The sequence below is a fragment of the Mastigoproctus giganteus genome, chromosome 10, assembly GCF_048544385.1.
Source record: "Mastigoproctus giganteus isolate SK-2022 chromosome 10, ASM4854438v1, whole genome shotgun sequence".
NCBI lineage: Eukaryota > Metazoa > Arthropoda > Arachnida > Uropygi > Thelyphonidae > Mastigoproctus > Mastigoproctus giganteus.
In genome coordinates, this window is record NC_143584.1 from 126,424,705 (window position 1) to 126,441,150 (window position 16,446).

Below are 16,446 nucleotides of genomic sequence, written 5' to 3' on the forward strand. Positions count from 1 at the left end.
ATATTGGGTTCACCACTTTGATCCAGAATCTAAATTTGCTACCATACAGTGGAAACATGCTGGATCACCCACTCCAAAAAAATTCAAAGTGCATTCAGCTGGGGAAGATTCTATTGACAGTCTTCTGGGATTGTTTGGGAGTACTGCTCATTGATTTCCTTGAAAAGGGTAAAACTGACAGGAAGGTAATGTGTTGATCTATTTACCAAATTATGAGAAAACATCAAGTGGCAGTGACAAGGAAAGCTGCCCCAAGGAGTGCTGTTGCTAGATGACAATGCCTCACCTCACAGATGTGAACTGTCAGAAACAACAATGGCCAAATTGGAGTTTGAGTCTTTGCTGCATCCACATTATTCACCTGATATGGGCCCATCTGACTTTTACTTGTTTGGAAAATTGAAACAGCATCATCATGGGAATGCATTTTGTGGATGATGGACATCTGAAACAGGCAGTGACTGAGTGGTTTGATGAGCAAAATACAGACTTTTACTGTTTTCATGTTGAAACACAAATGGGAAAAATTTATAACTGTGAGTGGTGACTGCATAGTGACGTCTTAACATGCACTCTGAAATTTGTGAGTCTGTGATTACAGGAGCTGTGTTTGACAGAACTTTTTGAATGCCCCTTGTATTGTGTGCTATCTTTGATTTGTGGCTACTGTTTAAATGTTTGTTCAGTGCATTCTGTGATTAGTAAAGTGGCTGACATGGAGAAGCAAAGAGTTTGCAAAAAGTTATGCTTTAAAATTGGCAAAATGACTTTGGCAATTCATGAAATTCTTAAAACAGCTTTTGATTCTATTATAATGGGATGGACACAAACATTTGAGTAGTTTTTGAGGTTTAAAAGTGGTCAAATGTCATTTGAAGATTTGGAGCAGTTAGGTTGTCCATTTTTGGGTTAGACTGGCAAAAGCTTGGAAAAGTTGCATTAAGTCATCCACAAAGACTGAGAGCATACCATTAATGATATAGCTGAGATATTAGGCACACAGGTGAAAGAGTTTCTTTTACCTGTGTGCCAGGACCTTCACCTTCTTGTTCCTCAACATGAAATTGTAGCTTAAAGAACTGGGATTTGATGATTTTTACAAGATCCAGGTAGACTGGCAGGTAGTACTAAACATGATCTCAAAATAAAAAAAGTTCCTGGTGCATCCTTCAGTGGTAAAAAAACTGGATTTGGCTGTTAACTCTGAAAGGGGATTACTTTAAAGGGGACAACATTGGCTTATGACTAAGGTAGGTGCAGCACTTACCTTTTGGCTTGCCTCTTGTATACGCAATGTGGTGATGATCAAGCCATATTATACAGTGGGGCCTCGACTTACAATGACATCGACATCCAATATACCTTCCATATGATTTTTTATTTTAAGAACCAATGATATTTGCAGGTACCAATGGCTTTCCGATATAGCTGGAACTATACATGGGTGCAAATTTTCAGATGCGTGGTGTGCAGAACATCACTCATACAGTTGTTCTCAATCAATTAGCATCTTTGTTATTGTCCAGTAAACATTCCTATGTGTTATAGTACTTTGGAGAGTCTCTTTATGTTCTGTTTGATGCGCTTGTTAGTGTGTTTTTGTTAATCATACATAATTACAGTAATTTAATTGTGGTTTTAATGCATTAATATGACTATTTCAATTGACTATTTCTACAATATTTAAACAAAAGGATATTCTAAAGAGTGTTAAAGCTAGTGATGATTCCACTTTTTTTTTTTTTTTTTGGTAGTTGTTGGCGCATCGGCTTCTGTGGCCATAATGCACCTTCCAAGGTTTTTGCAGTACTTTGATCCAAGCCCGAGGCGGGATTCGAACCCGCGACCTTTGGGTTGCCAGGCAGGCACTTGACCCACCTGGCTAGCCCGGTTGGCTATGATTCCACATTGGTACATAAGGGAAGAGACTTTATTTTGGAAATGGAAAGGCTTTTGTTGATATGGATTAGGGAAAAGCAGATGAAGGGTGACACAATGCCTAGACAGTTTATCTGTGAATGTGCTAAGCAGATCTATGACAATCTGAAACTTAAAGCTGCATCAATCAGTGGCAATGCTGTGCTTTTTGAAGACTTTAAAGCTAGCAGAGGCTGGTTCGAGCACTTCAAAAAAAGGGCAAGTATCAAAAGTGTTCAAAGGCATGGAGAGGCACCCAGTGCTGATAAAAAAGCAGCTGAGGCCTTTAAAATTGAATTCCAACAGTTTGTTGATCAGGAGAGTTATCTTCCCCAGCAGGTTTTTAATATTGACAAAACCGGCCTCTTTTGGAAGTGAATGCCCACGAGAACATACATCACTAAGGATGAGATCAGTTTACATGGTCATAAGCATATGAAAGATAGGCTCACTCTCCTGTTGGGTGCCAGTTCCCCTGGAGATTTCAAGCTGAAGCCTTCGCATGCGCATCACTCTAACACTCCAGAGTATTTAAACAATAAAAAGTTGACAAAGGCATGCTGGGAGTGTTTTGGTGCAGTAACAGAAAGGCCTAGCTTACAAGATATGTCTTCAATGAAGGGGCACTTGAAGTTTTCTGTTCTTCAGTGAAGAGTTATCTTTAGAAAAATAAGCTTCCTGTGAGGGCACTGCTCCTGATGGATAATGCCCAGGCCATGGTCCCAACCTTGTTAAATCTCTTGAGGCATATTTTGACTTTGTTCAAGTCAAATTTTTACCACCCAACACCACTCCTCTTCTTCAACCAATGGACCAGCAAGTGATAGCAAACTTCAAGAAAATTTACACCAAGAAAATGTTTGCAAGTTGCTTTGCAGTGACCTCTGGTGAAAATGCTGGCACCCTCAACGATTTTTGGAGGGCAAAGTTCAACATCCAGGACTGTGTAAGGCTGATTGTAAGTTCTTGGAATGATGTTTCCACCAGGTGCTTAAATTCAGCCTGGAAAAATATCTGGCCTTTAATTATCCATAACATTGACTGATTTGAAGATGATGGTGCTTTGACAAATGATATTAAAAAAAAAAAAATGTTCTTGTTTATACTCCAGCATGATCACCAGGTCAGTGGAGTTTACAATAAATCAATCAATACAAATATTAATTGTATTTAGTAGTCACGGGTTTGAACCCCAGTCCACTCAAAGAGCGTGTGCTACTGCACTCGCACCCTTGACCACTCAGCTACGTCAGGCCCTTGTTATTGTTACTCTTGGTAAATCAATGGGTCTGGAGGTTGATGAAGAGGATGTGGAAGATCTTATTGATGCTCATGGGCGTGAGCTAACAACAGAGGAGCTACAAGAGTTGGAGAAAATTACAAAGAGTGACACTTAAGAGGAAGAAGAAGACACCCAAAAAGTGTCAGCTGAAGAGTTGAAGACTGTCATTTCTTGTTGGGAGCGTTTAAGAGAAGTGGTAAAAAAACACATCAACATTGAAAACACTGAACTCATGATGTGCAAAATGGAAGATGGAGTCATTTCTTACTTCAGGAAGCTACAAAAAAGTCGTAAAAAACAGTCCACCGGACAGTTTCTTTGCCAGTAGCAGTAAAAGACAAAAGGCTGAAAAGACACCTGACACAGTCCCACCACTATGCCACCATTGATTTCATCAGCTCTGCACTTCAAGTCTAAGGTAAATGCTAATTTATTGTTTGTTTTAATTTAAGATGTTTTATGATTATTTATTAATTAATATTTAGAAAGCACTCATTTTTAATGTAAAAATGAAGTATAATATGTAAGAAATACTTATTTTATATGTTGTTGGGGTCACCTATCAAGAGTTTGGAATGAATTATAGAAAATCAATGTATTATTGGTTTCAACTTAAAATATTTTCAACATACAATGAGTTTTGTGGAATGAATCACCATCAGATGTTGGGGCCCCATTGTATATACATATGGAATCAACTGGGTTTGGGTGCCTAGAGGTTGCATGTGACCAAGAAACTGGCATAGGTTCTTTTCAAATATAATACATGTCAAATAAATGTATGTATTTGTCATCATGTGAATTATGTTTGTTGCCCCCCAAAAAAGATGGAGGGAAACCATGAAGATAAAGCTTGTTTTGAAACCAGAGTTAAGGATAGTTGAAATATACTTATAAAATATCTAGATGGATATTCAGAATTATTTCAGTCATTCCATATTTTGATTACCATATCCGAATATGAGCTGCAGCAGTTGTTTGATATTCTAAAACTCAAATTTGGATGTGGATCTTATGTCGTACGTTGTTAAATGTAGATTTCACCGCTTGTAGATGTTTAATGTTTAGTTTTTGTGTTTGTGGCATACACGAGAGAAAGAGAAAGAGTTTTAAGATTTTTAACTTTTGCAAAACTTTAGTTGAAAAAAAGCATTAGCCTCTGACCAAGGTTTCCACTAATCTGGTGTCAACCTTTCTAGTCCTCTCCTTCCAGTTATTCTTTTAATAGCTGTTTCTCTTCTTAGCAGTGATTTTTAAGCCAACTTTCTCCTTCCAAACATTGCATTTACTTTATTGCTTCTCCATTATCTTCTTCTCTTTGCATTATTTTAACAGCCAGGACTTCCAGGCTGTTCCTAATATTACTCTTTCTTTACTCATTCTTTACTCTGTCTTCTCTTTACCAAAGAATTAAGTATTGCACATGTAGTATTCCTCCTTTTCCTTCTTTGTACACTCTTAATCTGTCTCAACATCCACATCTTAGTCCACCTCCCCACCCCATTTTCCAGTACTGAGCATTATGCAAAATTTCTAGCCACACTGCCAGACCTTTAAAACCTGCCTTTAAGTTTAATTAGCATTCAGCTGTTACACAATGCTCCACTAATATGCCTCCATTTTATCCATCCAGTTTTAATTATTTTATTACATCTGCATCAATCACTCCATCCCACTACATAACTGAGAAAATATGAATATAAAATTTTAGTTCATAAGCAGCATTATTGGGAAAAATTTAAGAATAATATGGTCTGTTTTATTGTTTAGGAAATCTTTAGAGATAAAAGTAAAAGTTTCGATGCATATTAATAAATCATTCTGTACTGTAACATCCCAATTATTAACATTTGAATTTGAGTTACTCTCTTGAACTTTTTGTTTTGGCTAACTTTATGTGAATGCACACTGAGTGTTTTGCAGTACTGCCCCACTTTTTGTTTTATTTGATAAAAGCAAACTGTCGTACTCTGAGTTTGTTTGATGAAGAATATTTTATATTTTTTTTTACTTTTTAAATTTTTCAAAAATATGCAAAAAGTGTTCACTGTTTTTTGTTTTTTTCTTATTCCTTTGTAAACTACAACTACTTTCACAGCCCTTACTTACATTATACTATATGTATGTTTTATTATTTTGCACAGATGAAAGATTTATATATGCAAAAAAATTGAAGCATGCCATGGAAGTACTTCGAAAGGTAAATCTTTATTGAATTAGTATTAGTGTTATTATTGTCCATACACTGCAAGGAAGACAGAGACTTTTGCTACATCAGCAGAAATAAAAACAACAACAACAACAACAAAAAAACTACCTTATGCGTGTTTTCCACTTTCTCTTTATGGTTTCTGTTAATGTTTATTTGTTGAAAAAGGCTCTTAAAGTTCTTCAGATAAGATTTGATATTGTAAATTCATGTCAAAATATTTGTTACAACATTTTTTATTAAATGTTGAAGTGAAAAAAAATTGAACATTTAAAAAGCTCATTTTGTTATCCTTTGTTATAAATAGCTACTGTAATAAATGTCAACAAATTTTTGTTCATATCAAAGTTTGCTAGCTGACCACGTGAAGCAGAGATCAGGAAGGGAAATATGCTCTGCTTATGTTTTGTTACAATAACAAAACAAGCAAAGCAAATGTAAATAACATTAAAATTTTCATCAGAATATCACATGTAGTAGTATTCAAATAGAATAGAATGATGTAGTAGTCAAATAGAATAGAATGATGTAGTAGTAAAATAGAATAGAATGATTTAGTAGTCAAATAGAATGCATCATCATTTGAAGAGAACTATTTTAAAATTTGCAATACGTTGTAGAAAAGAGAAAAGTGCATAGAATTTGAGTATATGTAGTAAGTTATGTAGTGTTTGGTAAATGTATGCATAATTGTTGTAGTTTTATCTCTGGAACCCCTCTGTCATTCAATGCTCGATTTGTATGGAGAAAGATTCATCTCAATATCTAGTATTAGTATTCTTTTAATAAAACTATTACACACACACACACACACACACACACACACACACACACACACACACACGCACACACACACACACACACACACACACACACACACACACACACACACACACACACACACACACACACACACACACACACACACACACTCCTGCTGCTCGTAAATGATATGAAGCTCACAGGTAATGTGTGTTCTTTTCACTACATCATATATAATGCTTTTGTCCTTAGATAAGATCAAACTCTTTACTGAATTGATGTTAAAGTGATATTAGCAATAGTAGAGGCATATGATGCAAGAAAGCAAGCTTATGCAGCATCAGCCAAAAAAAAAAAAAAAAAAAAAACCCTCCCATTTCATCCCTCCATTCATTCCAAATGCCTGTACAGCTCAGCCTTAAATTGATTTAGGCTATTAGCTTCCACAACAAAAGGTGGAAGCCTGTTCCACCAATCAGCTACCCGCTGGCTAAAGGCAAATTTCCCACATCTATTCTACAACTATCTTTCCTCAATTTGAAACTGTGCCCCCTCAGGTTCTTAGTCTCAGCAAGACGAAGAATCCCATCAGTATGCTTGCTCAACCTGTTCAAGCCCTTGTACACCTCAATCAGATCACCTCACAGGTGCCTACTCTCCAGGTGCTGCAATTTGCAGAACTTAAGCCTTTCTTGGTAAGAGCACCCCTTTGTTCCCCTCACCAATCTTGTTGCCCTTCTTTGTACTCGTTCTAGCAACTCTACATCCTTCTTAAAATGAGGCCTCCAGACCTGTACATAGTACTCTGTGGCCTGGCCATTGCCTTGTATAACGGGATTATCACCTCCCTGTCCCTGCTAGCAAAATCCCTATATATCATTGACAAGACTCCATGATCTGCCCTGGCAGCTCATCTGCACTGCTCAGCGAACTCCATATTTGGCTGCACAATTACCCCCAGGTCTTTTTACTTTACACTTCCCTGAGTGTAGTACCACCCAGTTGGTATGTTTCTCTTCGGTTATTGCTATCCATATGCAGTACTTTGCCTTTGTCAATGTTAAACTCCAGTCTCCACTTCTCGGCCCATTTTCTCAACTTATATAGATCCAGTTGGAGTGGCATACTCTCATTACTGTCGTTAACAACACTGCTAACCTTTGTATCATCTGCAAACTTGGACATTAAACCTGATATACCTTCATCAATATCATTGATAAATATACAAAACAACAATGGGCCCAACACCGAACCCTGGGGAACTCCACTAATAACATTTGTGTATGAAGAGCAGTGTCCATTGATTACCACTCTCTGTTGTCTCCTACTCAATCATCCCTTAGCATTAGCATTAGTAGAGGCATTTGATGCAAGAAAGCAAGCTTATGCAGCATCAGCAAAAAAAAAAAAAAAAAACCACTTCCACTTCACCCCTCTGTTCATTCGAAATACCTGTCCAGCTGAGCCTTAAACTTATTTAGGTTATCAACTTCCATGACAAGGAAGGCTATCAACTTCCACGAAAGTCTGTTATCCATTGTAGCAGCTTACCCTCGATGTACCTCTCCAATTTGTACAGCAGTCTTCCATGTGCAACAGTATCAAAAGCTTTCCTGAAATCGAAGTATATGATATCAAAATTATTTTTGGCATTCAGTTCCTTTGTGACCACATCATAGTAAGCAATCAAATTGGTCAGACAAGACCTCCCTTTGACAAACCCATGCTGTGTTTTAACTATTACTGTAGTCTTGTCTAGATGATCCTACAATGCTTCTTTAACCAGTGATTCCATTATTTTCCCCAGAGTTACTGTGTCATCTTTTGAACCTCCTTTGTGAATTGGTGTTACATTTGCACACCTCCAGCCATGGGGACCTCTCCTCAGTCCAAGGAAGCTCTCATAATTATGGCTAAGGGTTTGCTTACTTCCTTTGCTGCCTCCTTGAATATAATTGGATAGATCCCGTCCACACCAGGTGGCTTCCTTATGTTTAACTTAAACAATTTCTCCTCCACTTTGCTCTGTGTTATTACAAAATCACTTAGCTTCCTGTTAGCGTTTGACGAACTTCTGGCGCTCCCCGCATTGAATAACTCCTTATGTGTGAATGTAGATGCAAAATACCCATTCGGTTTATCAGCTACCTGAGCATGATCATCAATAGTCAACCTATCTATGTTAAGTGGTCCAATCTGATTCATCCCTTTCCTTCTAGAGTTTACATAAGTAAAGAACTCCTTGCTGTTTTTCTTTCCATCCTTTTCCAAGGATTTTTCATAATCTTCCTTCGCCTGCCCTACCTCCTTTGTGACTTAATCACAGACTAGTTTATACCTGCCATAGGCTTCTGTATCGCCTGATACTTTATATGCATCCCATACATTCTTCTTCTCTGCCACTAGCCTCATTAATTCATCTGACATCCATTTAGGCCTAAACCTTGAACAGTATTTCTTAGTTAGAATGAAAAGCCTAGTAGCCTCCAAAATTAAGTCCCTGAAGGCTTTCCATTTAGAATTCACTGTTGGTAACATCATTAGTTGATCCTACTGTACAGAATTTAAAACTGTCTGAGACCTCTGTAGTCACCTTTATGAAAGCAAAAGCCCTTCCCTTTAGCCTTAATGGTAGTTACATCTTTAAATAATTCCCACATCAATACATTGTGATCACTGTCACCCAGTAGTTCCCTTATCTGCAGATTCTTAATGCATGAAGAATCACTACTGATAATCAGATCAAGTGTATTGCTCCTTGTGGTTGCCTCTCAAACATGTTGCTTTAGAAAACAGTCATTCAATAAATCCACAAAAATCTTGCTAGTGTGTGTGCAAGTGACCAATCCACAAGTTCCAGTCAATATCTGGAAAGTTAAAATCTCCCATTATAAGACATTCTGATTTACTGGTCCACTCTATTTCTCTGCACTATTGCTCATTATACTCATCAGATTCATTAGGCCTATAACACACACCTACTCTCATTTTTCCTTTCCCAGTGCTTATTTCACACCAAACAGACTCAACACTGCATTGTCCACCAACATCAATTGGATGCCCTTACTTAGATTTTATGTGTTTTTTAACTAACAGCATAACCCCTCTCCCTTCCTATCGGGGTCTGGAAAATTTATCGGCCGCAATTCACCGCCAGCAATTAATCACTAGCAGTTTACCGCCACATCAGTTTATCGCATAAACAATTTATAGCCTACAAATGATCACTAGCATATTTTACCATCTAGAAGCAATGAGATGTGTTTGGTCAAATCATAAAAAGTTATTTTTTATTTAAGTTTCTGCCTTAAGCTATGATTAGCATATTTTTGGAATTCTATGAACTATGAGGGAATAGTACGGAAATAAAAAAACACATGTATGGAAATATGTATTTTAATAGTTACATGTATCACAAAAATAGTAAAAAATCCATTATTTAAACAATATAACAATTGTTTAATTTTAAACTAAACTAATTATAACATTAGGTATGTCATAGTACACTGCTAAAAATTCAAAATGAATGTTTATGCAATCTTCAGAATCAGTCACGTTGTGATAATTAATTACTAAGAAACTGTAATATTTACAACACAGTATGTACATTATTAATAAGAAATGTTATGCACTATACCTCTTAGATAATCAACAATATCACCCCGTTCATCGTATGCACTAACAAGCCTTTTAATTTGTTCATCACAATCGCGATACTTCTTTTTTTTGTTGCCTGGATCACTTCCACTTAAATATTGTTCAATGCACATTTCGTTAATACTTTGTTCTTTTTTAATGCAATCGATAAATTTCCAAATGTTGGGATGATAAGCAGCGACTTGTTCCTCAAATCTTCTATGCCAACCTTCAACAGAATTATTCGTTCTTGGTAATCCTTCAAGAACAAGCTGGTGTACGTTCCACATTTCATGGGAATACTTTGGTGGTCAATGAAGATGTCGTCTGGTTGGGCATCCAATCCATGTATCCTCAAAATAATCAACAACTTCTTGCGATTCTGGAAAAACAACCGTCACAATAGGAGTGGGCACAATTGCTACCAAAATTCGCATATTTAAAGCAAAATTAGCATCAGTTTCATAACGTTGTTTCAATCCATTATTCTGAATGAAACGAAAAATACATTGTGAAAAGTGGAAAAAACAACCCCATTGCGAAGTGTCAGGAAAAACTCTTCTGCAAGCATTCATCATCGCCATCTCAAAATCTATAGTTATTGATTGCAGGGACATAGCTGGTTCCAATACTTCCGGCTGCTGTAGTAGAGATACATATGTTTCCTCAGACTTGTTAGGCAATAATGCATAAACTAATGGAAGTGATATTTTGTCCTTGAATCCATGTATTGTATACAGCTGATAAAAAAGTAAGTGAACAGTTTTGAAAGTCCCATCGGCATAACAGTGTTCACTTCGCGCTAACAACTGCAAATTTCTTTTTGTACTGAAAATTAACATACGATTGTCCTCGGGTCCAGAATCAAATTGTAGAAACAATTCTCCATTGCATGATGTTTTATATTCTTCTGTAAAAACTATGTCTCTACGATGCGTTGGAAGAACTGGGCCATCAAAATTTCGATTTCTTATATTTTGGATCGTTCGTTTCATTGTATCTACACTTGGAAGCTTCGAGGCTGCTGCTTGGCTACAGGTTCTCGAAACATTTGAAATAATACTATGAGGTGTATTATTTGTTGTTTCTGCATAAGTTCGAATGGTATCAAGAAGTTGTGCTGCCCCAACTCCTGCTGCATCTCCACAATGGTTGTGCTCCTTCCATGTTTTAAAGATGGTGTTATCTACCGTAGTAACTCGAGCGGCACATTTGGTTTTTCGGTAATTTTGACACTTCCAATGAATTTTTGTTTCGTTTTGCCTGTCTTTATAAAACAAATGTCCACTAAAGCACAATTTCAGTTTTCCTTTTTCTGATTTCAAAAATTCCACCGACATGATGCGTTCACAAACTAAAAAGGATGAAAAATAAACTCAAAATAAGAAAATGTTGTGATTGTAAGAGATTTTAAACATATAAGTACCTCCTAATCGGCACGCCCTATCCCTACTCCCCTAAAACATGCTACTTAAGTTAAAGGGATTAAGTAGGTACCTACCTAATTCCAATTTTGGAAAATAACAGGCAATTAAATTAAAGCACCTGCAATGGTATGTATTTCTAGGAAATGTATACCTAGAATATAACTTCCATTTTTAGCTGCACTTAATTCTTAAATAACACCTATAGAAAAACCTTATTTTCAATTTAAAATGACCAATAAATTTATATATAAATCGGTAGTATTGCCTGCGATAAAATATGCTAGCGATCATTTGTGGGCTATGAATTGTTTATGTGATAAACTAGCTGTAAACTGCTAGTTTACCGCTGTAAATAGCAGTGTATGGCAGTAAACTGATAGCGATTAATTGCTGGCGATAAACTTTCCTAGACTCCTTCCTATCCTGTTTATCCTTCCTATACACATTGTACTCTCCAAATTCCAACTCTCCACTGCCTATATCTGTGTGACACCACGTCTCTGATATTCCAACAATATCTGCCTTTGATGTCTTCACTATCACTTCAAGCTCATCAAATTTAATAACTATACTCCTAGCATTGGTGTACATGCAAGTATACATGCACCTGTTTCTGCTCCTAGCCACCCTAACACAGCCCATGTATTTACTTGTTCTACTATGACTCCCAGCAGTCCTGGAAATCTCCATTACCTTGCTTTCCAGTCTGCTGTCCATTCTAATAGAAGCAGTGCAAGAATCACTTTTGCCTCTGCCTGCAGCCACTGTTAACCTTTTAGTCTGCGTATCCCCCCCCACGTTAGCAGTTTTCCGACCTACCTGACACTGCCTCGATAGCATCAGCAAATATTCTTGCACCCTTTCTATGCAGAAGCAGTCTCTCTTGTTAACAAGCACAGACCAGGCTGAAAAAAATTCTACCCCTTGATCTTTGCACAGTCTCTCCAGGGCCCAATTGATCGACAAGGCTCTCATCATATACTCCCTCCTATCGTGTCTGGGCAGAATTGCAGACGCTTTCATATTCAACCCTAATTCGTGACTTTTTTTCAACATTGACCTGTACTTGTTGAGTAAATCTGCAGATCTCTTACTCTTAATGTCATTAGTTCCAACGTGTACAACAATATCACCTTTTGTGCCCTGAAAAGATGATATCTGCTCTACGTCATCAACTTTTGCCCCTAGCAGACATACCCTGGTCCTGTTCCACCTATCCTTCTTACATAGTCTATTCCCCGTCTCCCTGACAATAGAGTCACCGACAATAACTAGTTGCTTTGGGACCAGCGCATTCTGCCTTGGAGATTGCCGCTGTGTTGCCTGATGCACAGGAGTGAGCTCTGTAGTTGAGCTGGGCAACTGAGAGCCTGATGGGCCCCTCATATTAATTTCTTCGAGGGCATTTACCCTACACCTCAAGCTCTCATAGACACCCATCAGAACGCTGAGTTGGTGCCTAATTTCTTGACACTCCAGACACCTAGCACACACAAAGGCATCCTCCTTGGCTAGATCTTGTCCTGTATTAGAAAGGTCGGCAAACATTTCATATTTTGCACATTTTTTGAGACTGTGATGTGTTGGAGAATCGCCCCTTTCATTTCTCCCCCGAGCCACAGCACTCTCGCTAGTCTGGGATCTTTGCTTCACAGCTCTAGTCTGGGTCATGATTTCCATTTAAATACAATTTAATTAACAATGAAATTTAATAAGATTAATAATATTTTTGATTAATTGATAATACTATAATAAGTTAACAGATTCCTAATGCAGTGCTTCGTGTTACGCTATCTAGTTTAACTTTATACCTTATGCTATCAGTTTGAGATATATATATATATATATATATGTTAATCTATTTCTTATCGTCTCTAATATGGCGGCTCGTTCAACAATATTGGCACCAACAACGGGAGTCGTAACTTCCAAAATCGCTAGTAAAATTCAAAATAAGAAGCTAACGAATGCTACTAAACCTATTTAATATCTCCGTAAAACACAATGTACTATATTAAATAATGAAGAATACATTAAAAATTAAAAAATACTTATCCCTTTACAGCAGCCAAAAATCCACCATCCGTACTGTTCTGTGATCCCAACACCCTATGAGAAATATCGTTGAGTAAATCATTGCAAATCTCCGTGTATATATCATTCATTGTCATAAATCATCGTGTGTATATCATTCATTGTCATAAATCATCGTGTAAATATCATTTATTCAATGTAAATATCCTTGAATAAATCCCACTTCAGCACACTATGATCACTGCCACCTAGTGCTTCCTTTATCTGCAGATTCTTAATGCATGAAGAATCATTACTGATAATCAGATCAAGAGTATTGCTCCCTCTAGTTGTCTCCCGAACATGCTGCCGTAGAAAACAATCATCCAATAAATCTACAAAAGCTTGCTAGTGTGTAAGTGACCAACTTAGAAATTTCAGTCAATATCTGGGAAATTAAAATCTCCCATCGGCATTAGCATTAGTTAGCATTAATTGAGGCAATGATGCAAGAAAGCAAGCTTATATAGTATCAGCCAAAAAAAAATAAAATTCTCATTTCACTCATCCGGTCACTCCAAATGTTTGTCTAGTTCAGCCTTAAATTTATTTAAGCTATCACCTTCCACAACAACAGATGGAAGCCTGTTCCAGCAATCAATTACCTCCTGGCTAAAGGCAAACTTCTGCACATCTATTCAACAACTGTCTTTCCTCAGTTTCAATCTATGGCCCCCTCAGGTTCTTTATCTGAGCAAGCGGAAGTATTTTGTCAGCATTGAGCCTGCTCAAACCATTCAAGGCCTTATACGCCTCGATCAGATCACCTTGCACATGCCTAGTCTCCAGATGCTGCAAATTGCAGAACTTACGCCTTTCTTCATAAGCACACCCTTTTGTTTCTCTCACCCATCTTGTTACCCTTCTCTGTACTAGTTCTAGCAACTCTACATCCTTCTTAAAATGAGGCCTCCAGACCTGTATACCGTACTCAAGGTGTGGCCTGACCATTGCCTTGTACAAAGGGATAATCACTTCCTTGATTCTGCTGGCAAAATTCCTATATATCATTGACAAAACTCCATGATTTACTCTGGTTGCCCATCTGCACTGCTCAGAGAACTTCATATCTGACTGCATAATTACCTCAGGTCTTTTTCATTCCCTGAGTGTAGTACCACACAGTTGGTACTTTTCTGTTAGGTTATTGCTACCCATATGGAGTACTTTGCATTTTTCAATGTTAAACTTCAGTTGCCACTTCTCAGCCCATCTGCTTAACTTTTCTAGATTCTGCTGCAGTAACATACTGTCTTTACTGTTATTAACAACCCTGCCAACCTTTGTATCATCTGCAAACTTGGACATTAGGCCTGACATACCTTCATTGATGTCATTAATAAATACACAAAACAATAATACCAAACTCCGGGGGACTCTGCTAATAACACTATTTTGTGTAGAGCAGTGTCCATTTATTACCACTGTCTACCGTCTCCCACTCAGCCATCCCTTTATCCATTGCAGTAAATTGCCGTTAATGCCATACCGCTCCAATTTGTATAGCAGTCTTCCATGTGCAACAGTAAAAAGTAAAGTAAAGTGCAGCCATTATCAACCCACTGCAGGATGGAAGCCTCCTCAACAATTCATGCTGAGGGAAATGGACCATAATCTGCCACGCTGGTCCAGTGCGGGTTGGCAGATCGACCGTATTCAGCAGTCAGGGGCTTGAACCCCGGTCTACTCAAAGAGCGTGTGCTACTGCACTCCCGCTCCTGCCCACTCGGCTACGGAGGCCTGTGCAACAGTAGTAAAAGCTTTCTTGAAATCCAGGTATATGCTATCAAAATTATTTTTTGCTTCCAGTTCCTTTGTGACCACATCGTAGTATCGAATCAGATTGGTCAGACAAGACTTCCCCTTTACAAACCCATGCTGTGTCAGAACTATTACTGCTGTCTTTTTTAGGTGATCCTGTATCACCTACTTAACCAGTGACTCCATTATTTTCCCTGGAACAGAAGTTAAACTAACAGGTCTATAATTATTTGTGTCACCCATTGAACTCCCTTTGTGAAATGGGGATACATTTGCACATCTCCATTACGTGGGTATCTCCCCATGAGTCCAAGGAAGATCTTATAATTATGGCTAAGGGTTTGCTTACTTCCTCTGCTGCCTTCTTTTATATATCTGGATAGATCCCATCCATCCTAGATGTCTTTCTTATGTTTATCTTCAACAATTTCTCCTGCACTTTGCTCTGAGTTATTACAAAATCACTTATCTCCCTATTAGAGTTTGATAACTTCTGGCATTCCCCTCCTTGAATCCTCTCATGTATGAATGTAGATACAAAATACTCATTCAGTTTATCAGCTCCTTGAGCAGGATCATCAATAGTCGAACCATCTATGTTATGTGGACAATATAAGACATTATAAGACACTCTGATTTACTGGCCCACTCTATTTCTCTGTACAGCTGTTTCTTATACTCATCAGAGTCATTAGGCCTGTCTCAAGTCAATTTTTCTTTCACAGTACTTATGTCGCACCAGTCTCAAGTCAATTTTTCTTTCACAGTACTTATGTCGCACCAGTCTCAAGTCAATTTTTCTTTCACAGTGCTTATGTCACACCAAACTGACTCCACACTGCACTGTCCAGCCATGTTGATTGGCTGTACTTCCTTGGATTTTATGTGTTTCTTAACTAGTAGCATAACCCTTCCTCCCTTCCTATCCTGTCTATCCTTCCTGTACACATTGTACTCCCCAAATGTCAGTTCAGCATTCCTTATACTGTGTGACATCATGTCTCTGATATCCCAACAATATCTGCCTTTGATGTTTTGACCAACCTCTCAAATTCATCAAATTTATTTACCAAACTCCTAGCATTTGTGTACACGCAAGTATATATGCAACTGTTCCCATTCTTAGCTACCCTAACACAGCCCATGTATTTACTTGTTCTGCAATGACTCGCACCAGTCTCTGGAATCCCCTGCACCTTGTTTTCCAGGCTTCTGCTCCTTCCAATAGAAGCAGTGCAAGAATCACTTTCACCTCTGCCAGCAGCTACTGTTAATCTGTTAGTCCATGTACCCCTGAAGCCAACAGTTTTCCGATCCACCTAACACTGCCTTGATAGCATCAGCAAATATTCTTGCACCCTTTCTATTTAAGTGTATCC

At 37.9% G+C, this 16,446-nt stretch overlaps 1 protein-coding gene across 3 annotated transcripts in view; it reads left to right on the forward strand.

The window, feature by feature from the left end:
- The window catches only part of LOC150079276 (centrosomal protein of 104 kDa), a 211,455-nt gene that overhangs the window by 92,090 nt on the left and 102,919 nt on the right, over positions 1–16,446 (forward strand). For all 3 annotated transcript variants that reach the window (XM_090383351.1, XM_090383352.1, XM_090383353.1), the window contains one exon: positions 5,344–5,399. In XM_090383351.1, the coding sequence (XP_090239477.1) occupies positions 5,344–5,399 (56 nt within the window). The remainder of the gene's footprint in view (positions 1–5,343; positions 5,400–16,446) is intronic.